The following is a 26,493-nucleotide window of genomic DNA, read 5'->3' as shown; positions in this document are numbered from 1 at the left end:
TGTTTTTGTGAGAGTGTGAGTGTGTGTGTGTGTGAGTGTGTGTTTGTGAGTGCATGTGTGTGTGTGTGCGTGCATGTGTTTGTGAGTGTGAGTGTGTGTGATTGTGAGTGAGTGTGTGTGTGCGTGCGTGTGCGTATGTGTGTGTGCTCTCAGCAGCAGATGGTCAGTCAGTAAAAGAGGTAGCAGGACAGTAAAACAAGATGGCGTCAGTGTGGAGTTTCCTCAGCAGTGTAGGGGGGGGGGGGTGAGCAGCTCCCATCAGCGGTAACTGGTCTGGGGGGGTGAGGGTGAGGGTGAGGGGGTGAGGGGGGTGAGCAGCTCTCATCAGAGGTAACTGGTCTGGGGGGGGTGAGGGTGAGGGTGAGGGGGTGAGGAGGGGTGAGCAGCTCTCATCAGAGGTAACTGGTCTGGGGGGTGAGGGTGAGGGGGTGAGGGTGAGGGGGGTGAGCAGCTCTCATCAGAGGTAACTGGTCTGGGGGGGGTGAGGGTGAGGGTGAGGGGGTGAGGAGGGGGGTGAGCAGCTCTCATCAGAGGTAACTGGTCTGGGGGGTGAGGGTGAGGGGGTGAGGGGGGTGAGCAGCTCTCATCAGAGGTAACTGGTCTGGGGGGGTGAGGGTGAGGGGGTGAGGGGGGTGAGCAGCTCTCATCAGAGGTAACTGGTCTGGGGGGGTGAGGGTGAGGGGATGAGGGGGGTGAGCAGCTCTCATCAGAGGTAACTGGTCTGGGGGGGGTGAGGGTGAGGGTGAGGGGGTGAGGAGGGGGGTGAGCAGCTCTCATCAGAGGTAACTGGTCTGGGGGGTGAGGGTGAGGGGGTGAGGGGGGTGAGCAGCTCTCATCAGCGGTAACTGGTCTGGGGGGGTGAGGGTGAGGGGGTGAGGGGGGTGAGCAGCTCTCATCAGAGGTAACTGGTCTGGGGGGGTGAGGGTGAGGGGGTGAGGGGGGTGAGCAGCTCTCATCAGAGGTAACTGGTCTGGGGGGGTGAGGGTGAGGGTGAGGAGGGGGGTGAGCAGCTCTCATCAGAGGTAACTGGTCTGGGGGGTGAGGGTGAGGGGGTGAGGGGGGTGAGCAGCTCTCATCAGAGGTAACTGGTCTGGGGGGGTGAGGATGAGGGGGTGAGGGGGGTGAGCAGCTCTCATCAGAGGTAACTGGTCTGGGGGGGTGAGGGTGAGGGTGAGGGGGTGAGGAGGGGGGTGAGCAGCTCTCATCAGAGGTAACTGGTCTGGGGGGGTGAGGGTGAGGGGGTGAGGAGGGGGGTGAGCAGCTCTCATCAGAGGTAACTGGTCTGGGGGGGTGAGGGTGAGGGGGTGAGGAGGGGGATGAGCAGCTCTCATCAGAGGTAACTGGTCTGGGGGGGTGAGGTTGAGGGGGTGAGGAGGGGGGTGAGCAGCTCTCATCAGAGGTAACTGGTCTGGGGGGGTGAGGGTGAGGGTGAGGGGGTGAGGAGGGGGGTGAGCAGCTCTCATCAGCGGTAACTGGTCTGGGGGGGTGAGGGTGAGGGTGAGGGGGTGAGGGGGGTGAGCAGCTCTCATCAGAGGTAACTGGTCTGGGGGGGTGAGGGTGAGGGGGTGAGGGGGGTGAGCAGCTCTCATCAGAGGTAACTGGTCTGGGGGGGTGAGGGTGAGGGGGTGAGGAGGGGGGTGAGCAGCTCTCATCAGAGGTAACTGGTCTGGGGGGGTGAGGGTGAGGGGGTGAGGAGGGGGGTGAGCAGCTCTCATCAGAGGTAACTGGTCTGGGGGGGTGAGGGTGAGGGGGTGAGGAGGGGGATGAGCAGCTCTCATCAGAGGTAACTGGTCTGGGGGGGTGAGGGTGAGGGGGTGAGGAGGGGGGTGAGCAGCTCTCATCAGAGGTAACTGGTCTGGGGGGGTGAGGGTGAGGGTGAGGGGGTGAGGAGGGGGGTGAGCAGCTCTCATCAGAGGTAACTGGTCTGGGGGGGTGAGGGTGAGGGTGAGGGGGTGAGGAGGGGGGTGAGCAGCTCTCATCAGAGGTAACTGGTCTGGGGGGGTGAGGGTGAGGGGGTGAGGAGGGGGGTGAGCAGCTCTCATCAGCGGTAACTGGTCTGGGGGGGTGAGGGTGAGGGGGTGAGGGGGGTGAGCAGCTCTCATCAGAGGTAACTGGTCTGGGGGGGTGAGGGTGAGGGTGAGGGGGTGAGGAGGGGGGTGAGCAGCTCTCATCAGAGGTAACTGGTCTGGGGGGGTGAGGCTGAGGGGGTGAGGAGGGGGGTGAGCAGCTCTCATCAGAGGTAACTGGTCTGGGGGGGTGAGGGTGAGGGTGAGGGGGTGAGGAGGGGGGTGAGCAGCTCTCATCAGAGGTAACTGGTCTGGGGGGGTGAGGGTGAGGGGGTGAGGAGGGGGGTGAGCAGCTCTCATCAGAGGTAACTGGTCTGGGGGGGTGAGGGTGAGGGTGAGGGGGTGAGGAGGGGGGTGAGCAGCTCTCATCAGAGGTAACTGGTCTGGGGGGGTGAGGGTGAGGGTGAGGGTGAGGGGGTGAGGACGGGGGTGAGCAGCTCTCATCAGAGGTAACTGGTCTGGGGGGGTGAGGGTGAGGGGATGAGGGGGGTGAGCAGCTCTCATCAGAGGTAACTGGTCTGGGGGGGTGAGGGTGAGGGTGAGGGGGTGAGGAGGGGGGTGAGCAGCTCTCATCAGAGGTAACTGGTCTGGGGGGGTGAGGGTGAGGGGGTGAGGGGGGTGAGCAGCTCTCATCAGAGGTAACTGGTCTGGGGGGGTGAGGGTGAGGGGGTGAGGGGGGTGAGCAGCTCTCATCAGAGGTAACTGGTCTGGGGGGGTGAGGGTGAGGGGGTGAGGAGGGGGGTGAGCAGCTCTCATCAGAGGTAACTGGTCTGGGGGGATGAGGGTGAGGGTGAGGGGGTGAGGAGGGGGGTGAGCAGCTCTCATCAGAGGTAACTGGTCTGGGGGGGTGAGGGTGAGGGTGAGGGTGAGGGTGAGGGGGGTGAGCAGCTCTCATCAGAGGTAACTGGTCTGGGGGGGTGAGGGTGAGGGTGAGGGTGAGGGGGTGAGGGGGTGAGGAGGGGGGTGAGCAGCTCTCATCAGAGGTAACTGGTCTGGAGAGCAAATCTCTTTAAGAGCTCAGGGGGAACTGGGTCACACGTCTTTCCAGACATTCGACACACGCACACTGTTTGTTGGTGTGGGCAGCAGGGTCGTATAAGGTAAGAGGCATATAAATATCTACCGGCAGACACCCTGGAACCTGTCCCCTCTCTCACCACTGCCCCTTATCTGCCCCACGCAGAGATATCCTCCAATTGTACTGCGAGCGGCTCCTCGCATTCTGTGCATGTGACTGGAGGCCCTGACTGGAGGAGCTGAATGGAGGACCTGACTGGAGGCCCTGACTGGAGGACCTGACTGGAGGAGCTGACTGGAGGAGCTGACTGGAGGCCCTGACTGGAGGAGCTGACTGGAGGAGCTGACTGGAGGACCTGACTGGAGGAGCTGAATGGAGGACCTGACTGGAGGCCCTGACTGGAGGAGCTGACTGGAGGAGCTGACTGGAGGCCCTGACTGGAGGAGCTGACTGGAGGAGCTGACTGGAGGCCCTGACTGGAGGCCCTGACTGGAGGAGCTGACTGGAGGCCCTGACTGGAGGCCCTGACTGGAGGAGCTGACTGGAGGCGCTGACTGGAGGCCCTGACTGGAGGACCTGACTGGAGGAGCTGACTGGAGGCCCTGACTGGAGGCCCTGACTGGAGGCCCTGACTGGAGGAGCTGACTGGAGGCGCTGACTGGAGGCCCTGACTGGAGGACCTGACTGGAGGAGCTGACTGGAGGCCCTGACTGGAGGAGCTGACTGGAGGCCCTGACTGGAGGCCCTGACTGGAGGCCCTGACTGGAGGAGCTGACTGGAGGCGCTGACTGGAGGACCCGAGAGCGGGTTTATTTTTCCTTAAATCAAGAACTTAGTGGGTGACACAGATTCAGTAGTTTCCTTTAACACGATGCTGCAGTGAGGACTACAGCTTAAATGGCTCAAGAACACAGGAAGTCTCCACCGACATACAGGAAGCAGTGATGCTGCTGTTGACAGACCCAGCTGTCTGTCTCACATCCCAAACAACTTCAACACACCGTCCTCCTACCCGTCTGTCTGTCTCACATCCCAAACAACTTCAACACACCGTCCTCCTACCCGTCTGTCTGTCTCACATCCCAAACAACTTCAACACACCGTCCTCCTACCTGTCTGTCTGTCTCACATCCCAAACAACTTCAACACACCGCCCTCCTACCTGTCTGTCTGTCTCACATCCCAAACAACTTCAACACACCGTCCTCCTACCCGTCTGTCTGTCTCACATCCCAAACAACTTCAACACACCGTCCTCCTACCTGTCTGTCTGTCTCACATCCCAAACAACTTCAACACACCGCCCTCCTACCTGTCTGTCTGTCTCACATCCCAAACAACTTCAACACACCGCCCTCCTACCTGTCTGTCTGTCTCACATCCCAAACAACTTCAACACACCGCCCTCCTACCTGTCTGTCTGTCTCACATACCAAACAACTTCAACACACCGTCCTCCTACCTGTCTGTCTGTCTCACATCCCAAACAACGTCAACACACCGCCCTCCTACCTGTCTGTCTGTCTCACATCCCAAACAACTTCAACACACCGCCCTCCTACCTGTCTGTCTGTCTCACATCCCAAACAACTTCAACACACCGTCCTCCTACCCGTCTGTCTGTCTCACATCCCAAACAACTTCAACACACCGCCCTCCTACCTGTCTGTCTGTCTCCTCTCTCAGTCACTTCCGTCATTGGTGTCCTAAACTGTCCATCTTCATGGTTTGTCGATCAAACGGCTTTGTTGTGACTCTTCAGTAAGGAAGAGACTGTTGACACCACCCGTGCTGCCAGCAGCCTGCAGCCTGCAGCCTACCGGAAATCAGGGGAAGATGTGCTCACAGCTTTCTGCTGACTTACGTCACACGGGCAGCACGGTGGCCCGGTGGTCTACATGCAGTGGAGTGGAGCTAGGGTTACAGCTCCTGCAGGCCATGTGACTGGACTACTGTCCTTGTCCCAGTATACAAGAACCGGGGGACAATCCATTTATTGACGGAAGTATGTCTGACCCCGGTACAGTAGGTGGCGATATGCCCTCTTTCAGCTGGTTGCTATTGGACCGCGGGAACTATGGATCATGGGCAGAACGCCTAGGCCAGTTCGGGGCTGACTGATGAAGGGTATACATGCCAGAGCAAACTGATCCCCGGGTGTGTTAGTCCGACTCCAAGAAACTGGGTTTAGCAGGATTTCAGTGGGACTAACACCTTTACATGTGTTTTAAAAGTCCAGTTTTAGTGGCAATAACACAATAAATCCACTTTTCCAACATCATGTAAATGTACTGAATGTTCCTCACAACAAGAAGGTCCTGGGTTCCAACCCCAGGCCATCCAGGTCCTTGCTGTGTGGGGTTTGCATGTTCTCCCCGTGTCTGCGTGGGTTTCCTCCCACCATCAAAAAGACGTGCATGTTAGGGTTAATACTGCTGCCTGTGCCCCTGAGCAAGGCAACGGAAAGAAGAACTGGAGTTGGTCCCCGGTGCTGCAGCTGCCCCCTGCTGCTGTACAACAGCATGGTTACATGCAGACAACACACCTCATCTGTACGCATGTACAATGACAATGACGTATTCTATCCTATCCTATCCTATCCTATCCTATCCTATCCTATCCTATCCTATCCCATCCTATTCTATTCTATTTTATCCTATCCTATCCTATCCTATCCTATCCTATCCTATCCTATCCTATCCTATCCTATCCTATCCTATCCCATCCTATTCTATTCTATTTTATCCTATCCTATCCTATCCTATCCTATCCTATCCTATCCTATCCTATCCTATCCTATCCTATCCTATCCTATCCTATCCTATCCCGTCCTATTCTATTCTATTTTATCCTATCCTACCCTATCCTATCCTATCCTATCCTATCCTATCCTATCCTATCCTATTCTATCCTATCCTATCCTATCCTATTCTATCCTGTCCTATCCTATCCTATTTTATTCTATTCTATTCTATTCTATCCAATCTGGCCCGGCGGAGCCACTAACTGTCATGCAAAATTAATTGTGTTGAGTTTTATGATTCCTTCACCGTAATTATTCTAATTGCCTTTACTGCCAACTTATAAATATTATCTCATCTCCAGTAAATGTTAACTACTTTTTCAAACAGTAACGTTTCCAAATAATGGACGAGAGGGGCCATATTCATCCGAGGTTCTCCCAAATGACCTTATTCTTCTGACTGGCTGCTCGCTCGCTCGCTCGCTAGCAGACCGCTGACAAGTGGCGAGCGTGCGTCTGTGGCGGCGGTGTTTTAACAAGAGGGCGGGGAGCCTCTCAGAGCGGCAGAATCCCCACCCTCGGCCCGCCGCTGCTAATGAGAGGGGAGATGTTTATCCCGCAGGTCAAATGCCTGGATGATGGGGTCGTGCCCTCAACATCTTGACTCCTGACCTCTTCCACGTGCTGCGTGTTCCTGGGAGAGCGACCCCCTCGTTAATCAGGCACAGTCAAAGGGAGGGAGAGGCAGATGTTTGACCTTTGACCCCGGCTTGTTCCTAAAGATGACACGCCATGCCAGGCATGTGATAGAGTGGAAGCAGGTCATCACTTAGAAAACCGAGTAATGCAGAAAACCAGAGGGACACCGGTTGGACAGACGCATCATGTCAGCCAGCCTTCCTCCTCTAGCAGACAGCACACTCTTCCTCCTCTAGCAGACTGATCACTCTTCCTCCTCTAGCAGACAGCACACTCTTCCTCCTCTAGCAGACAGCACACTCTTCCTCCTCTAGCAGACAGCACACTCTTCCTCCTCTAGCAGACTGATCACTCTTCCTCCTCTAGCAGACAGCACACTCTTCCTCCTCTAGCAGACAGCACACTCTTCCTCCTCTAGCAGACAGCACACTCTTCCTCCTCTAGCAGACTGATCACTCTTCCTCCTCTAGCAGACTGATCACTCTTCCTCCTCTAGCAGACAGCACACTCTTCCTCCTCTAGCAGACAGCACACTCTTCCTCCTCTAGCAGACAGCACACTCTTCCTCCTCTAGCAGACAGCACACTCTTCCTCCTCTAGCAGACAGCACACTCTTCCTCCTCTAGCAGACTGATCACTCTTCCTCCTCTAGCACACTGCTCACTCTTCCTCCTCTAGCAGACTGATCACTCTTCCTCCTCTAGCAGACAGCACACTCTTCCTCCTCTAGCAGACTGATCACTCTTCCTCCTCTAGCAGACAGCACACTCTTCCTCCTCTAGCAGACTGATCACTCTTCCTCCTCTAGCAGACAGCACACTCTTCCTCCTCTAGCAGACAGCACACTCTTCCTCCTCTAGCACACAGCACACTCTTCCTCCTCTAGCAGACAGCACACTCTTCCTCCTCTAGCAGACTGATCACTCTTCCTCCTCTAGCAGACTGATCACTCTTCCTCCTCTAGGAGACAGCACACTCTTCCTCCTCTAGCAGACAGCGCACTCTTCCTCCTCTAGCAGACTGATCACTCTCCCTCCTCCAGCAGACAGCGCACTCTTCCTCCTCTAGCAGACTGATCACTCTTCCTCCTCTAGCAGACAGCGCACTCTTCCTCCTCTAGCAGACAGCGCACTCTTTCTCCTCTAGCAGACAGCGCACTCTTCCTCCTCCAGCAGACAGCACACTCTTCCTCCTCTAGCAGACAGCGCACTCTTCCTCCTCTAGCAGACAGCGCACTCTTCGTCCTCTAGCAGACAGCGCACTCTTCCTCCTCTAGCAGACAGCACACTCTTCCTCCTCTAGCAGACAGCACACTCTTCCTCCTCTAGCAGACAGCGCACTCTTCCTCCTCTAGCAGACAGCACACTCTTCCTCCTCTAGCAGACAGCACACTCTTCCTCCTCTAGCAGACAGCGCACTCTTCCTCCTCCAGCAGACAGCACACTCTTCCTCCTCTAGCAGACAGCACACTCTTCCTCCTCTAGCAGACAGCGCACTCTTCCTCCTCCAGCAGACAGCGCACTCTTCCTCCTCCAGCAGACAGCACACTCTTCCTCCTCTAGCAGACAGCGCACTCTTCCTCCTCCAGCAGACAGCACACTCTTCCTCCTCTAGCAGACAGCGCACTCTTCCTCCTCTAGCAGACAGCACACTCTTTCTCCTCTAGCAGACAGCGCACTCTTCCTCCTCTAGCAGACAGCGCACTCTTCCTCCTCCAGCAGACAGCGCACTCTTCCTCCTCCAGCAGACAGCACACTCTTCCTCCTCTAGCAGACAGCGCACTCTTCCTCCTCCAGCAGACAGCACACTCTTCCTCCTCTAGCAGACAGCGCACTCTTCCTCCTCTAGCAGACAGCACACTCTTTCTCCTCTAGCAGACAGCGCACTCTTCCTCCTCCAGCAGACAGCACACTCTTCCTCCTCTAGCAGACAGCGCACTCTTCCTCCTCTAGCAGACAGCACACTCTTCCTCCTCTAGCAGACAGCACACTCTTCCTCCTCTAGCAGACTGCTCACTCTTCCTCCTCCAGCAGACAGCACACTCTTCCTCCTCTAGCAGACAGCGCACTCTTCCTCCTCTAGCAGACAGCGCACTCTTTCTCCTCTAGCAGACAGCTCACTCTTCCTCCTCTAGCAGACAGCGCACTCTTCCTCCTCTAGCAGACTGCTCACTCTTCCTCCTCTAGCAGACTGCTCACTCTTCCTCCTCTAGCAGACAGCGCACTCTTCCTCCTCTACAAGACAGCGCACTCTTCCTCCTCTAGCAGACTGCTCACTCTTCCTCCTCTAGCAGACTGATCACTCTTCCTCCTCTAGCAGACTGATCACTCTTCCTCCTCTAGCAGACAGCGCACTCTTCCTCCTCTAGCAGACTGCTCACTCTTCCTCCTCTAGCAGACAGCGCACTCTTCCTCCTCTAGCAGATTGCTCACTCTTCCTCCTCTAGCAGACAGCGCACTCTTCCTCCTCTAGCAGACTGCTCACTCTTCCTCCTCTAGCAGACAGCGCACTCTTCCTCCTCTAGCAGACTGATCACTCTTCCTCCTCTAGCAGACTGCTCACTCTTCCTCCTCTAGCAGACTGCTCACTCTTCCTCCTCTAGCAGACTGCTCACTCTTCCTCCTCTAGTAGACTGCACACTCTTCACCAAAGTCTTTCCATGACTTCTCTAACTTCTACCTTCATCTCCAAAACCAAAAGAAACTATTTTTTACCGCTGCCACTGAAAAGATGTGTTCTCACAGAACGTATGCTGTGGAAGTCCGTCTGTATTTCTAATACTGGATACGAGACGCTTCACTCAACAACTTTTACAACTTGTGCATCTGAAGACATGGACTGTTGAAACTCACCCAGCAGGCTGTCAGCACAACAGCCAGCTGAGAGGACCTCATGCCAGGTTTTCTCATGAGCCCTGGCACGAGAAAAGGTTAGAAAAATAAATGAATCAAGTTAAGAATCAGAAAGTGGGTGAAAAACAGGCGTTTGGTTTGGTTTTGTGGTTACCAACGGCAACAGAAGTTCTGCCTCTCTGCCCCCTCAGCGCCCCCGGCCTTCACTATGAGGATGAATTTAATTACCAACTTCAGCTGCCCTCAAAAGCCCCACCGTCAGCCAGCCGCCATGCATGAGGTCAGCCTCTCCACTCCTGGCTTTTAATCAAACCCACCACCTCCACCTCCACCCAGAGCCAGAGCCAGAGCCAGAGCCAGGACACAACCTAACCCGCTGCACCCAACCCAGAGAGAGGGAGGCAGAGACAGAGATAGACAGAGAGAGAGAGAGAGAGAGAGACAGAGACAGAGAAACAGAGACAGACATAGAAAGAGAGAGACAGAGACAGACAGACAGAGCGAGAGAAAGAGACATAGAAAGACAGACAGACAGACATAGAAAGAGAGAGAGAGTGAGAGAGACATAGAAAGAGAGAGACAGAAAGAGAGACAGACAGACTGTCAGACAGACATAGAAAGCGAGAGGGAGGGAGACAGACAGACAGACAGACAGACAGACAGAAAGAGAGACAGACAGACATAGAAAAAGAGACGGACATAGAAAGAGACAGAGACAGACAGACAGACAGACATAGAAAGAGAGAGACAGACAGACAGACAGACAGACAGACAGACATGCTTTGGCAATATGTACACAAACATATGTCATGCCAATAAAGCACATATTGAACTGAATTGACAGACAGACAAACAGACAGACATAGAAAGAAAGAGAGAGAGACAGACCGACAGAGCGAGCGAGAGACATAGAAAGAGAGAGTGCACATGAGAGAGAGACAGAGACAGAAAGACAGAGAGATGGAGAGATAGAGAGCGAGAAAGAGCGTAAGACAGAGAGACAGACATAGAGAGAGAGACAGACAGACAGAGAGAGAGAGAGAGAGAGAGAGAGAGAGAGAGAGAGAGAGACAGACAGACAGAGAGAGAGAGAGAGAGAGAGAGAGCAAGCGTGTGAGAAACAGAGACAGAGAGACAGAGAGATGGAGAGATAGAGAGCAAGAAAGAGCGTAAGACAGAGAGACAGACATAGAGAGAGAGAGAGAGAGAGAGACAGACAGACAGAGAGAGAGAGAGAGAGAGAGAGAGAGAGAGACAGACAGAGAGAGAGAGAGAGAGAGAGAGAGAGAGCAAGCGTGTGAGAAACAGAGACAGAGAGACAGAGAGATGGAGAGATAGAGAGCAAGAAAGAGCGTAAGACAGAGAGACAGACATAGAGAGAGAGACTAGGACTGTTGGTTCTTCTCCTTCCTCTACTTCCTTCTTGCTGACACCTCCTTCAGGAGCATAGTGAGAAGGGCCTCCTGTGTCAGTTCTGCAGAGCCACTGTCATGGCTGCCATCCTGAACACACTCAACCTCGCTGTCTGGGTGGGGGTGTTGGGGGTGCGCTGAAATCAAACCTCGCTTTAAACCGGGCGGGTGGGTGTTAGACTCACAGGAACTGCCAACGGGTGTACTCCAGTTTAACGCTGTGGTTTCCACCGTCCGCATCAACAAGCAACAGGAAGTGTCGATGGAAATGAGAAGCAGACCCGGTGAACTTTGACCCTCCCCCCCGACCACTTCAACAGAACTTACCAGTCATTTGTCACTGCAAGCCACACAAGTCGGAGCTGATAGGACGGGACGAGCTGTGAGTATGAAAGCCTCCGGGAAGGCTGCAGTGCTGCCTGGCAGTGTGGGAGGGGCTCGTGGCTGTCCTGACGGAGCCGGGCCGGTCGGAGAGTGTTTGTTTCTGCTGTCAGGACAGGAAGGAGCCCCCGCTGCCTTCAGCCAATTAACGGCTTCTACAACTCTTTAAAAACACTCCGCAGAAAAGCTATGACAGCAGCTCATCTTTCAAACACGTTTACAATCACACGTCTGTATTGCACACATCGCGGGCCTCCCGTCAACTGTCCGTGCCACGTCTCTGGGCTTTGAATAAACATGTTGAGCCACAATCCACCAGTGATCCGCCACCAAAGAAACCGTCAAGCAGAGGATTTGGCACCTTGTGGCTAATTTAGCCAGCTATCAGGGAGCGCTCCTTCGTTTCCAGAAAACTTTACAGCTTTGGGAAACTTCATAATTACATGCCAAGTGTTGAACCAGTGTGCCAAACGCCACCGCTGTGCATCTCAGCTGCACAACACTTCTGCTGCACAACACTTCTGCTGCACAACACTTCTGCTGCACACACTTCTGCTGCACAACACTTCTGCTGCACAACACTTCTGCTGCACACACTTCTGCTGCACAACACTTGTGCTGCACACACTTCTGCTGCACACACTTCTGCTGCACAACACTTCTGCTGCACACACTTCTGCTGCATAACACTTCTGCTGCACACACTTCTGCTGCATAACACTTCTGCTGCACACACTTCTGCTGCACACACTTCTGCTGCATAACACTTCTGCTGCACAACACTTCTGCTGCACACACTTCTGCTGCACAACACTTCTGCTGCACACACTTCTGCTGCACAACACTTCTGCTGCACACACTTCTGCTGCACAACACTTCTGCTGCACAACACTTCTGCTGCACACACTTCTGCTGCACAACACTTCTGCTGCACACACTTCTGCTGCACAACACTTCTGCTGCACAACACTTCTGCTGCACAACACTTGTGCTTCACACACTTCTGCTGCACAACACTTGTGCTTCACACACTTCTGCTGCACAACACTTGTGCTTCACACACTTCTGCTGCATAACACTTCTGCTGCACACACTTCTGCTGCACACACTTCTGCTGCACAACACTTGTGCTTCACACACTTCTGCTGCACAACACTTGTGCTTCACACACTTCTGCTGCATAACACTTCTGCTGCACACACTTCTGCTGCACACACTTCTGCTGCACAACACTTGTGCTTCACACACTTCTGCTGCACAACACTTGTGCTTCACACACTTCTGCTGCACACACTTCTGCTGCACAACACTTTTGCTGCACAACACTTCTGCTGCACACACTTCTGCTGCACAACACTTCTGCTGCACAACACTTCTGCTGCACAACACTTCTGCTGCACAACACTTCTGCTGCACACACTTCTGCTGCACACACTTCTGCTGCACAACACTTCTGCTGCACAACACTTCTGCTGCACAACACTTCTGCTGCACACACTTCTGCTGCACAACACTTCTGCCAAACTATCAAATCTGTCGCAAACTGAGAAACATGCTGAGCAATCGCAACCGCGGTAATTATGGCTTTTTTTTTTTAACGTGATGTGAGGAGGAAAGTCGTCCTGCTGCGTGCCAGCTCCCCTGACAAAAAACCCTGGCCTGCTCCTGCTGAGCAGAGGCCAGCCGGCGTGAGGCCTCTGCCAGAGCTCTTCCCCAGACCACAGACCAGCGCTTTACTGACCACTGATGAAATCCCAGCTGGCTGCAGCAGATAAGTTTGTCTCCATCCAAAATAAAAGAGGAGGTAAACAGGAAGGCGGGATGAGTGTGTGTGTGTAGGGCAGATGATCGTCTTCTAACACCTACATTAAAAATTACAGAAGAGAACTTCCCTCAATTTTCCCTTTACTGCCTCTCTTGACTGGCGGCTCGACACTCATCTGAGCCAGTTCTTATTCGATGAGTCTGATGAGGTGAATCAGACCCTTCATCCCAATCATGAATCACAACAGCAGCAGCAGCATCATCATCATCATCATCATCATTATCATCATCATCACCATCATCGTCACCACCAGCAACACATGGAGTACTTTGCTGTCAGACAGAAAATACATGGGGACTTACCTGCATGCACAAAGTAGGCCAGGTAGAGATCGAGCTCCTTGACTGAAACTCCAATGTGATGAGGCTGCACGCACAGACCAGGATTCGAACACTGTGGAGACTTAACCAGCCGCTCGCCGTCCGTACTTTCCAGAGGAATACCTTTGAATAAAATCACCATGACCAGGTCCAGCCTCCAGACCTTGTCTGCTTGGCGGAGGCAGTCGATCCTCCTCATCTTGCCCTTCTGGTCGGGGTTGGACAGGACGCAGCATGGGGGCTTCTTCCCAGTGACAGTGAGCACAAAGTCCTCCCGAAACTCTGGCCGGATGTCCTTCCGCAGCTTGGCCAGGAGCCGCGAGGCCCACTTCTGTTTGACCTCTGGCTTCTCACTGAGGAGCTCGTCCTTAACGGCACGCTCCTCCTCCTTGGACATACGCTTCTCGTGCTTTTTGAAGTACTTCCTCTTGCGGGCCTGCAGGTTGAACCAGGTGTAGGCGAAAGCCCGGACGTGGGGCAGCAGGGCTTCAATGAAAGGATGGAATTCATCCTGGGGAGGAATGAAGAAAGAGTAGAGAATTCAGAGCATCAGTGAGGAGAACCAAGGAGACAGTGTTGTCACAAAAACTGCATTTAAGGAAGGGCTCATGCATGACGAGGCTCAGTCATTAGTCTTTGATGGACCAACACCTCGTCATGAATTATCTTCCTTATCACACGGCCTCATCGCACAAACTCATGCACACCGATTCTGACCAGACTTCTTTGTGTCGTTAGCTTGTTAGCATTAGCCTACAAAGGCGCGTTAAGTTGGAGCAGAGCAGGAATGGTGACGAGGCCGCAGCATGACGATGGGCTGCACAATGCTCTGACTGACCAATCAGAGGCAAGCACTCAACACAGCCGTGTGATCAACACCAATAAACACCAACAGGAATAAACATTTTAAAGTGACCCAAAGAATTTACTTCTGAGATCTACTGCCAAGCACTGATTAGACGCACATCCTGACAACTACTCAGGTTAAAGCAGAACCAGAACCAGAATCAGAACCAGAACACGTCATTCAGCCCCGAGGGGAAACTGGGTTCTATTACAGACACTCACGCTGTAACAAGAAAAAAGTAAAAACTAACAAGGCACAATATAACAGGAAGACAGAAACAAATAGAAACAAGAAAACCAGGAACAAATAGAAATAAAAGAGAAACCAGGAACAAATAGAAATAAAAGAGAAACCAGGAACTGGAAATCAGAACCAACTGTATCAGCAAGCGTGGGACGCGTGTTCCTGATGCTGCTCAGTAACCAGGGAGGAAGAGCACAGGGAGACGGACACAGCGTTTCATCATCATCGTCATCATCAAGAGGGCATCGGGTGAAGAGGAAGGTCTGTCAGTACACGTTGTGGCCACATGAAGTGATCACGTGTCTGTGAGCAGCACAGACCATCTGCACAACATGCAGGTCTTAAACGCAGCTTCAGGGTTTCTGCGAGTTCGAGTTTTCCTCGCCTCCCTCGCCGAGCAGCGAGGCCGGCAGGCGGGGGGGGGGGAAGGGGGGACACAGTGAATTAAAGCCTGTCCGACTCGGATCTTGGCTCTCTGGCAAGAATGTGGGTCTGTGGGGGTCTGTGGGGGTCTGTGGGGGTCTGCCAGGCCACAGCAACAGCAACACACGAGAGAGAAAGCCGCACGTCTTTTTTCAACCTTTAACACACAAACGCGCACACATACACGCACACATGCACGCGCATGCACGCACACACACATTCACACACAAACCCACACATACACACACGCACACGTGCGTACATGCATACGCACACACATACAAGGGAGCGCACATACACACACACACATCATTGAGGATGTGCAAAAAAGTCAGCTGTAAGGACAAAAGCAGTCCTGCTGAGCATTAGAAAGGTATTAATTACAAGTGTACACATGTAATTACATGTGTACACTTGTAATTACAGGAATACTAACTTAATTACAAATGTATAAATGTAATTACAGGAATATTAATATAAACACAAGTGTATAAATGTAATTACAGGTATATAAATGTAATTACAGGAATATTAATATAATTACAGGTATATAAATGTAATTACAAGTGTATAAATGTAATTACAAGTGTATAAATGTAATTACAGTAATATTAATGTAATTACAAGTGTATAAATGTAATTACAGGAATATTAATGTAATTACAAGTGTATAAATGTAATTACAGGAACATTAATGTAATTACAAGTGTATAAATGTTATTACAGGAATATTAATATAATTACAGGTATATAAATGTAATTACAAGTGTATAAATGTAATTACAGTAATATTAATGTAATTACAAGTGTATAAATGTAATTACAGGAACATTAATGTAATTACAAGTGTATAAATGTAATTACAGGAATATTAATGTAATCACAGATGTATACATGTAATTACAGGTATACAAATGAGGTGTATAAATGTAATTACATGTTTATAAATGTGATTACATATGTAATTACACGTTTATTAATTAATTACAGGTGTATACATGTAATTACGGGTGTATAATCGTAATTACAGGAATATTAATGTAAGCACAGATGTATACATGTAATTACAGGAATGTTGATGTAATTACAGGTGTGTAAATGAGGTGTATAAATGTAACTACAGGTGAATAAATGCAATCACAGGAATATTGATGTAATTACAGGTGTATACCTGTTATTACAGGTTTATAACTGTAATTACAGGACTATTGATTGTGCATTGTGTGGTTTTTACTGGTGCAGGCGGGGGGACTGGGAGGGTGGGGTTACGGTTAACTAGCATGTTGTGGATCCAGCCGGAGGTCTCCTGCACCTGCTGGAGAACCCGGTTCACCTGAGTGAGCCAGGTTCCAGCTAAGCCCGACCTAGCCGGGTCAACGTTAAACCAGACACGAGACAGACTTCTCAACACCACCCAAACAATGTGGGTTAAATACAAACACGGGAGGAAAACAAGACATATGCAAGTCCCAGTCATACTTCCAAAATCCAGTAAAACCAGATATATAAAGACAAAAACGAATCTTAATGTAAACACTATAGCGGAAACGCTTTTCAGTCAGTAATGAAACCATAGCAACGCAATGAACACTGTGTTAATAACGGTCACGTGACTGCTGGTCACACACGCCAGCCCTGAAAACCACTTCACCCCTTTCTCTGATGGCTCACTGGTGACTCTAACGACACACCACCCAGATCAGAGAAAACCAGGCGTTCATCCCATCGCTCTAACCAACACACACACACACACACACACACACACACACACACACACACCAGCCTGCTCACACACACACACACACACACACACACACCAGCCTGCTCTCACACACACACACACACACAGACACACACACACACACACACACACTCAAACCCTTACTCATCACTGTAAAACAACAGAGAAATCGGCGGCAGCAAATTAACCATGTAACACACCTATAACACACACACCTATAACACACATGTAACACACCTATAACACACACACCTATAACACATACGTAACACACCTATAACACACACACCTATAACAAACCTATAACACACATATAACACTGTTATGACGCACATAACACTGTTATAACATGCCTATAACACAGGCCGTGCTGGGTTAGGGTCCTTATTTTGATAAAGCCCCTCTGTGAAGGAGGCCAAGGGCGGTGGGGTGGGTGGGTGGGGGAGGCCCACCTCCACCTCCGCCATCCACGCAAACACAGACTCAACTATTCACAGACATAAGAGGCTTTAGGCCCGTCTTGATAGGCGGTGAAGCCTCTGAGCGGACTAGTGTGTGTGTGTGTGTGTGTGTGTGTGTGTGTGCGCGCACGCGCGCGTGTGAGCAGGCTGCTGTGTGTGAGTGGGTTGGTGTGTGTGAGTGGGTTGGTGTGTGTATGAGTGGGTTGTGTGTGTGTGAGTGGGTTGTGTGTGAGCGGGCTGGTGTGTGTGTGTGTGTGAGTGAGTTGGTGTGTGTGAGTGGGTTGGTGTATGTATGAGTGGGTTGGTGTGTGTATGAGTGGGTTGTGTGTGTATGAGCGGGCTGGTGTGTGTGTGTGTGTGTGTGAGTGTGTGTGTGTGTGTGAGTGGGTTGGTGTGTGTGAGTGGGTTGGTGTGTGTATGAGTGGGTTGTGTGTGAGCGGGCTGGTGTGTGTGTGTGAGCGGGTTGTGTGTGAGTGAGTGGGTTGGTGTGTGTATGAGTGGGTTGTGTGTGTGTGAGTGGGTTGTGTGTGTATGAGCGGGCTGGTGTGTGTGTGTGTGTGAGTGTGTGTGTGTGTGTGAGTGGGTTGGTGTGTGTGAGTGGGTTGGTGTGTGTATGAGTGGGTTGTGTGTGAGCGGGCTGGTGTGTGTGTGTGAGCGGGTTGTGTGTGAGTGAGTGGGTTGGTGTGTGTATGAGTGGGTTGTGTGTGTGTGAGTAGGTTCTGTGTGAGCGGGCTGGTGTGTGTGTGTGTGTGTGTGTGTGAGTGGGTTGTGTGTGAGCGGGCTGGTGTGTGTGTGAGCGGGTTGTGTGTGTGTGAGTGGGTTGGTGTGTGTGTGTGTGTGTGTGTGTGTGAGTGGGTTGTGTGTGTGTGAGTGGGTTGTGTGTGTATAAGTGGGTTGGTGTGTGTGTGTGTGTGTGTGAGTGGGCTTTTGTGTGTGTGAGTGGGCTGGTGTGTGTGAGTGGGCTGATGTGTGTGTCTGTGTGTGTGTGAGTGGGCTGGTGTGTGTGTGTGTGTGTGTGTGTGTGTGTGTGTGTGTGTGTGTGTGTGTGTGTGTGTGTGTGTGTGTGAGTGGGTTGGTGTGTGTATAAGTGGGTTGTGTGTGTGTGAGTGGGTTGGTGTGTGTGTGTGTGTGTGTGTGTGAGTGGGCTTTTGTGTGTGTGAGTGGGCTGGTGTGTGTGAGTGGGCTGATGTGTGTGTCTGTGTGTGTGTGAGTGGGCTGGTGTGTGTGTGAGTGGGTTGGTGTGTGTGTGTGAGTGGGCTGGTGTGTGTGAGTTTGTTGGTGTGTGTGTGTGTGTGAGTGGGTTGGTGTGTGTGTCTGTGTGTGTGTGAGTGGGTTTGTTGGTGGGTGTGTCTGTGTGTGTGTGAGTGGGTTGGTGTGTGTGTCTGTGTGTGTGTGAGTGGGTTTGTTGGTGGGTGTGTCTGTGTGTGTGTGAGTGGGTTGGTGTGTGTGTGTGAGTGGGCTGGTGTGTGTGAGTTTGTTGGTGTGTGTGTGTGTCTGTGTGTGTGTGAGTGGGCTGGTGTGTGTGAGTTTGTTGGTGTGTGTGTGTGTCTGTGTGTGTGTGAGTGGGTTGGTGTGTGTGTCTGGTGTGTGGACATGTGGACGGTGCTTCTGCAGCTGCAGACACACTCATTTGTACAGGCAGCCTGCATGTAGTTTCACATCCACGTAGCGCACTAACACACACCTCACTAACACACACCTCACTAACACACACCTCACTAACACACAACTCACTAACACACACCTCACTAACACACACCTCACTAACACACACCTCACTAACACACAACTCACTAACACACACCTCACTAACACACAACTCACTAACACAAACCTCACTAACACACAGCTCACTAACACACAACTCACTAACACACAACTCACTAACACACACCTCACTAACACACAACTCACTAACACACACCTCACTAACACACAACTCACTAACACACACCTCACTAACACACATCTCACTAACACACACCTCACTAACACACAACTCACTAACACACACCTCACTAACACACACCTCACTAACACACACCTCACTAACACACACCTCACTAACACACAACTCACTAACACACACCTCACTAACACACAGCTCACTAACACACAACTCACTAACACACACCTCACTAACACACACCTCACTAACACACAACTCACTAACACACACCTCACTAACACACAACTCACTAACACAAACCTCACTAACACACAGCTCACTAACACACAACTCACTAACACACACCTCACTAACACACACCTCACTAACACACAACTCACTAACACACACCTCACTAACACACACCTCACTAACACACACCTCACTAACACACAGCTCACTAACACAAACCTCACTAACACACAGCTCACTAACACACAGCTCACTAACACAAACCTCACTAACACACAGCTCACTAACACACAACTCACTAACACACACCTCACTAACACACACCTCACTAACACACAACTCACTAACACACACCTCACTAACACACACCTCACTAACACACAGCTCACTAACACAAACCTCACTAACACACAGCTCACTAACACACAGCTCACTAACACACAGCTCACTTACACACACCTCACTAACACACAGCTCACTAACACACACCTCACTAACACACAGCTCACTTACACACAACTCACTAACACACAGCTCACTAACACACACAGCTCACTAACACACAGCTCACTAACACACACAGCTCACTAACACACAGCTCACTAACACACAACTCACTAACACACAGCTCACTTACACACAACTCACTAACACACAGCTCACTAACACACACAGCTCACTAACACACACAGCTCACTAACACACAGCTCACTAACACACACAACTCACTAACACACACCTCACTAACACACACCTCACTAACACACAACTCACTTACACACACCTCACTAACACACACCTCACTAACACACACCTCACTAACACACACCTCACTAACACACAACTCACTAACACACACCTCACTAACACACAGCTCACTAACACACACCTCACTAACACACAACTCACTAACACACAACTCACTAACACACAACTCACTAACACACAGCTCACTAACACACAGCTCACTAACACACACCTCACTAACACACAACTCACTAACACACACCTCACTAACACACAACTCACTAAAACACACCTCACTAACACACAACTCACTAACACACAGCTCACTAACACACAACTCACTAACACACAACTCACTAACACACAACTCACTAACACACAGCTCACTAACACACAGCTCACTAACACACACCTCACTAACACACAACTCACTAACACACAGCTCACTAACACACAACTCACTAACACACACCTCACTAACACACAGCTCACTAACACACACCTCACTAACACACACCTCACTAACACACAGCTCACTCACACACGACTCACAGACACACACAGCTCACAGACACACACAGCTCACTGACACACACAGCCCACAGACACACACGCCAGGCTAGTTACATGAGAGGTATCTGAGGTGTGTGTGTTTATGCAGGCCTGCTCCCCGGTGTGGAAACTGGATCTGCACCATGTGGCCTGTGCCGTGGGATCCAGCCGGCCGGTTCAGGCGGTCCCGCCACAGCGGTGTGAATACAGCATTGTCTGGGCTTGGAGGAGGTCCAGAGAGGAGGCCTCCTCTGCAGACCTCCTCCAGCAGGCAGCAGCACGGCTTGCTAGCTGCAGCTCCTGTGCCGGGCTGCTGGACCGCTGCTGTGTGTGGTTTCTGCACAGAGCTGGTGCACAGAGGTGGTGCACAGAGGCGGTGCACAGAGGCGGTGCAGATGGTGCGGCGCTCCGTGTCCCGGGGCAGTTATTATGACACCGGTGTGGGATATGTTAGCTTCTCCGCGCATTCCACAGAGGATCTGCACACACACACTCCAAGACGCCGTGTGTGCCGAGGCACATACCACATTCCACAGCCGGCGCCAGGTCCACGTCCAGCACCACCACCACCACCACCACCACCACCACCACCGCCACCACCGCCGCCGCCGCTGCTGCTGCTGCTGCTGCGTCCTGACACCTTCCCACTCCCACCACGACTTCCTGCCCCGAGCCAGATGCCCATGTTCTGTCACTCCACACCCAACCCCAGACCGCCGTCCCCTCCATCTGCTCACCGCTTTGCTTCTGCTCTGTCTGTTTGTGAGTCGGTGTGTGTGTGTGTGTGTGTGTGTGTGTGTGTGTGTGTGTGTGTGTGTGTGTGTGTGTGCTCAGAGGAAGGGGGACCGGGGGTTTCTGGTGCTCAGCAGGTCTGTATGGGGACTTTCAGTGGGTTTAAAGAAAGGTCAGAGGTTTTCCTCAGTGGCTCCGTATTACAAACTGGTCACAAGTACCGGACCAGACTCGTCTCTGATGACAGTGATGTTAACGACGGTAGTAATAATTAATAATGACACTAACGTTAACGACAGGAACGGTAATCCTCCATCTGGCCAGCCACGGCAGCAGCGTGCGGCACACAGGGCCTCTGCAGGTAGAGTCTCCGAGATCCTAACAAGACCTCCCGGGGCACAAACACAATACGGCCTTTGCTGAACCACGTCGTGAAGAGACGTACTGACGGGAGTCTCGCTAGGACGCACCGCTGTCACCAGCGTGTCCCCTTACACACCACAGCCACTCACCCGACGGGGGCTCTGCCCTTTAAGTCCGGTTCTGCTGAACACTGACTGACCCCGGTCTACCCTGACTCTGTGTGCAGGACTGCCAGCGTGGTCTCACATGGACCACAGACCAGCATGGTCTCACATGGACCACAGACCAGCATGGTCTCACATGCAGCACAGACCAGCATGGTCTCACATGCAGCACAGACCAGCATGGTCTCACATGGACCACAGACCAGCATGGTCTCACATGGACCACAGACCAGCATGGTCTCATATGGACCACAGATCAGCATGGTCTCACATGCAGCACAGACCAGCATGGTCTCACATGGACCACAGACCAGCATGGTCTCACATGGACCACAGACCAGCATGGTCTCACATGGACCACAGACCAGCATGGTCTCATATGGACCACAGACCAGCATGGTCTCACATGCAGCACAGACCAGTATGGTCTCACATGCAGCACAGACCAGCATGGTCTCACATGGACCACAGACCAGTGCGGTCTCACATGGACCACAGACCAGCATGGTCTCACATGGACCACAGACCAGCATGGTCTCACATGGACCACAGACCAGCATGGTCTCACATGCAGCACAGACCAGCGTGGTCTCACATGGACCACAGACCAGCATGGTCTCACATGGACCACAGACCAGCATGGTCTCACATGGACCACAGACCAGCATGGTCTCACATGGACCACAGACCAACGTGGTCTCACATGCAGCACAGACCAGTGAGCCTCCTGCACCGCAGCCTGGCGTAGCAGCTCAGGACGAAGACTCTGAGGTGGGACCACATGTCCAGAGGCAGACTCGCACCTCCGGTGGTCCATATCAAATGTCAGCAAAGAACAAGGCCCTCGTGTGCCTGCAGCCTCCACCCTGACTACGTCCCCACACCCTCCATCCACCCTGACTACGTCTCCATACCCTCCATCCACCCTGACTATGTCCCCACACCGTCCATCCACCCCGACTACGTCCCCACACCCTCCATCCACACCCTCCATCCACCCTGACTACATCCCCACACCCTCCATTCACCCTGACTACATCTCCATACCCTCCATTCACACCCTCCATCCACCCTGGCTACGTCCCCACACCCTCCATCCAAACTCTCCATCCACCGTCCTCGGCACCCCTTGGTCAGCAGGGAGGAGGAGTGTGTGTCAGATGAATTCCTACTACAGCAGCATCAGACGGAGATGAAGAGCGTGCTCCAGCCGTCTGACACCATCTGCTCCAAACCAGTACCAGATCCACACCACCCCGAGACCCACACCACCCTAACGACGCCACGGTTACACTGAAGTCCTTATTCTAGTGCATCACACTGGTGTACCACACCTTCGCTTGAAAGAAGCTAATTAGAATAAAACAGCAGTAAATAAAACCACTGCACTTTAGCTCTCTGACCCCAAGCGGCAAACCCTCCAAGGAAACAGGCCGCCGACTGTTCCTCCGCTCCTCCACTTCTCCGCTCCTCCACTTCTCCGCTCCTCCGCTCCTCCGCTGTTCAGGTGTTAAGGTGACAACACGACGTGACTCACACGGAACGACGCGGAGCGTCCCGTGTGGTGTGCGGAGGGGAGCAGCCCTTCCTCACAGGTTGCTTTATATTCTCCTGGCGTGTCGGTCACCTCAGCTAACCTCCCACAGCGGCGTGAAATGTGGGCCGTGCGCGTCCCCGACACACGCACGCCGCCCGGTCACACCTACACACCGCCCGTCCGCAGCACACACACCGGGGCCGTGTTCAGAAAGGAGCTATTGTCCGTGTGAGCGGAGCGGCCGCGGGGCGGCGGGGCTGCAGGACCGCCGGGCTGCAGGACCGCCGGGCTGCAGGACCGCCGGACCGCCGGGCCGCAGGACCGCCGGGCCGCAGGACCGCCGGACCGCCGGGCCGCAGGACCGCCGGTCTGCAGGGGCACGGGGAGCCGCTCCTGTGTGAGTCGGCAAACAAAGTTCTGCAGGGATTGAATAAAGTTCAGCAGTCCGGACTGACCCCGCGGCGTGCCTGAGCTGCACCACTCAAGGCGTCTCGCGGACTCCGTTAAATAAACGCGGCGGATCCGCACGTGTGCGCGTCCGCATGCACATCACACTTTACGGTTCGGTCCGGGATCCGGCGTTGAGGGAAGCTCGTGAAGCCGATTTAAAACCACCTCCGCACGTAAGGGGAACTCTGGAGCACGGGGACCGTAAGTTTAGCGGGAGGAAAAGGGAGAACACGCAGACCGCCACAGCAGCAGATCCGTTGCAGACCGGGACTCGGTACTTCTACACGGACCGGCAGGTCTTCTGCAGCCCGTTTAAAACCCACACGAGTCAGAAAAGCACAAGGCGAAGTGGCGGACAACCAGCACACACTTCTCCGTGAAAACAACAAACAAGAAAGAAAGACGCTCTTTTAGCGGAGTTGGGTTGGTTTGGGGGGGGGGGCAGAAATTAGGAAGCGGCGCTCCAGAGGACCCGGACTACTCGCCGGTCCCGGGGATCGTGCAGACCAGATGCACAAATGTGGGCTTGTTAAAGGACGGGCGCCATCCGCCATGTGCCGCGTGCACAACTCCAACTTTGTGCCGCTGCGCGGCGACAGTCCGGTCCGCGGAGACCCGCACGGAGACCCGCACGGAGACCCCCCCCCCCACACACACACACACACAAGCCGCCTGCAAGGAAGGAGGTTAGCGGCGGTAGGAGAGAGAGGAGGCCACTTACCTGCGTCAGGCATAGCGGGGAGTACATAGTATCTGTTGCTCTATCTGACGTGAGGAAGGTGTCTTACTACCGGAGCCACACGCCGCCTGCCTGCCTGCGTGCGTGTGCGCGCGCGCGTCCGTGTGTGTCTGTGTATGCGCAACAGCCGTGGTTGTGAGTAGAGAGGGGGAAATGGAGAGACAGAGGGGGAGAGAGGGAGAGAGGGGGGAGAGAGGGAGAGAGGGGGGGAGAGAGAGAGAGAGAGAGAGAGAGAGAGAGAGAGAGGAAAAAAAAACAGGACCCGGCTTCTTGATTCACATTTCCAGCTCCGCGAGCCGCGGCCGAGGCTTCGGCAGCTGAACTTTAACCCCGCCTCGAGTTGCGCGGCGTCTCCGCGCCGCGGACATCTACTGGGCCGAGCCGTGCGCGCCGTGCGTCCGATGCCGCCCAACTTTAGGCTCGGACATGCTCCCCGAAGAAAAGGTCCCCGCGCGAGCAGGCGGCTCGAAAGTCACAGGAGCGCGCGAGCGGCCAGAGTGCGGACGGTGCAAGTTGTGCGAGCGAGCCGCCCTCCGGTGAGCAGCGTGTACATAAAACACGGTACACTCTGTCAGGCTGCTGGCGGGGCTCCCTGCACGCGGGGCTGCCTCCTCATCCCGTGCGCCGCGCGGGGCGGCGGAACCGGACAACTCCGAAACGAGCGCGCGGGCTGGATGCTGCCGGGCGGCGGCGGCGGCGGGCGGCGGCGGCAGGGATGGGCAGAGCGGAAGCCGGGCGGCGGGCTGGGAAGAGTCGGTGTGCGGACCGGCGGCTGCGCTCCGTCCACTTGGTGTCAGCCGGCAGACGAGGAGGAGGAGAAGGAGGAGGAGGCTCCGCTGGCTCCGGCACGCAGCGGGGAGGAGCGCCACACTTCTGCAGCCTCCGCTTCACTTTCGGCCGCTGTGCACGGGCGGCTGCTCCCTCCCCACGGCTCTTTCTGGACGGACCCACACCGCAGGACCACCGCACGCAGCTCCGCAACAGTCCACAACCGCACACTTGGATTTCGGGGCGATTCTGAGGCGAACCAACTTCCTCACAAACAACACGACTTTACACGCAGGCCAGCGGCTCCAGCTTAAAGTCGCTGCTCCGCCAATGTAACGTAACGTAACGCAACGCAACGTAACGCAACGTAACGCAACGTAACGCAACGCGTGAAGCCTCGCGCCTCAGTAGAGCGACGGGAGGCGACAGGAGAGAGAGTCCTGTTTAACTTCCGAACCCCCTCAGAGCTCCTGCCCCACAACCCTCCGCAAGAACCTGCCGAACAACATATGACGTTGTTGTTATCATGATGATTCCTGCTCTCATTGTTATTACTGCTCTTGCTGATGACGACGACGACGACGACGGCGGCGGCGGTGGTGGTGGTGGTGGTGGTGGTGGTGATTGGCTGATGGAAGCACCAGTCTAACGTGGGAAGCCTCCTGTTGCAGACTGCAGGGCATCAGATGGCCGGGCCTCTGTACTGAGAGCTGTGTTTACACCAGACTGGGAGGACTGGGAGGACTGGGCCGAAGCGGAGCGGCTCTGAATCCCAATCAAGTTCACTCAGCTTTACATAACTACCCCCCCCACACACACACACACATACACACAACTTATATAATGTCAATGAGAGGCATATGAGACGCAGACTGCCGAGCCAGCGGACTCTTCCTCAGCGGGACGGAACTTATGCAAGTGTGTAGCACCGCCCCGCTGAGCTGACCCACACCACACCGATACGAACCTCAACACACCACCGCAAACCTGTTGGCACCGAGCTGACCGTTTGTGTGCAGTGTGTGTGTGCAGTGTGTGTGTAGTGTAGTGTGTATAGTGAGTGTGTGGGGGGGGTCCGGGCCACGTGTACAGTACGTGTTCCTACACAGGCCTGAGACCAGTACGGGGAGGGGGCTTGCTGCTGGGTACAGCGGTTCATGTGAACGTTTCCAACACCGGGCTCTTGATGCAGGACCCCGACACCGTGCACGGCTTGCCGCAGATCCCGTGGGGTACCGCGGAAGGTTACCGCGGCCGGGGGCTGTGCGTG

At 53.5% G+C, this 26,493-nt stretch overlaps 1 protein-coding gene across 1 annotated transcript; it reads right to left on the bottom strand.

Moving 5' to 3' along the window:
- Positions 1–3,185: 3,185 nt before the first annotated feature.
- LOC130132824 (nuclear factor 1-like) lies at positions 3,186–24,495 on the bottom strand. The gene is made up of 4 exons (XM_056301847.1): positions 24,438–24,495; positions 13,299–13,827; positions 9,379–9,440; positions 3,186–3,872 (listed from the first exon to the last, which is right to left on the bottom strand). The coding sequence occupies exons 1-4, from the start codon at positions 24,462–24,464 to the stop codon at positions 3,186–3,188; spliced, it is 1,305 nt and encodes a 434-aa protein (XP_056157822.1). The 5' UTR covers positions 24,465–24,495.
- Positions 24,496–26,493: the final 1,998 nt, after the last annotated feature.

This window comes from Lampris incognitus, unplaced genomic scaffold, assembly GCF_029633865.1.
Source record: "Lampris incognitus isolate fLamInc1 unplaced genomic scaffold, fLamInc1.hap2 scaffold_177, whole genome shotgun sequence".
In the NCBI taxonomy this organism is placed as follows: domain Eukaryota; kingdom Metazoa; phylum Chordata; class Actinopteri; order Lampriformes; family Lampridae; genus Lampris; species Lampris incognitus.
Note: the sequence above shows the minus strand (reverse complement) of the source record. Positions and strands in the feature narration are given on the sequence as shown.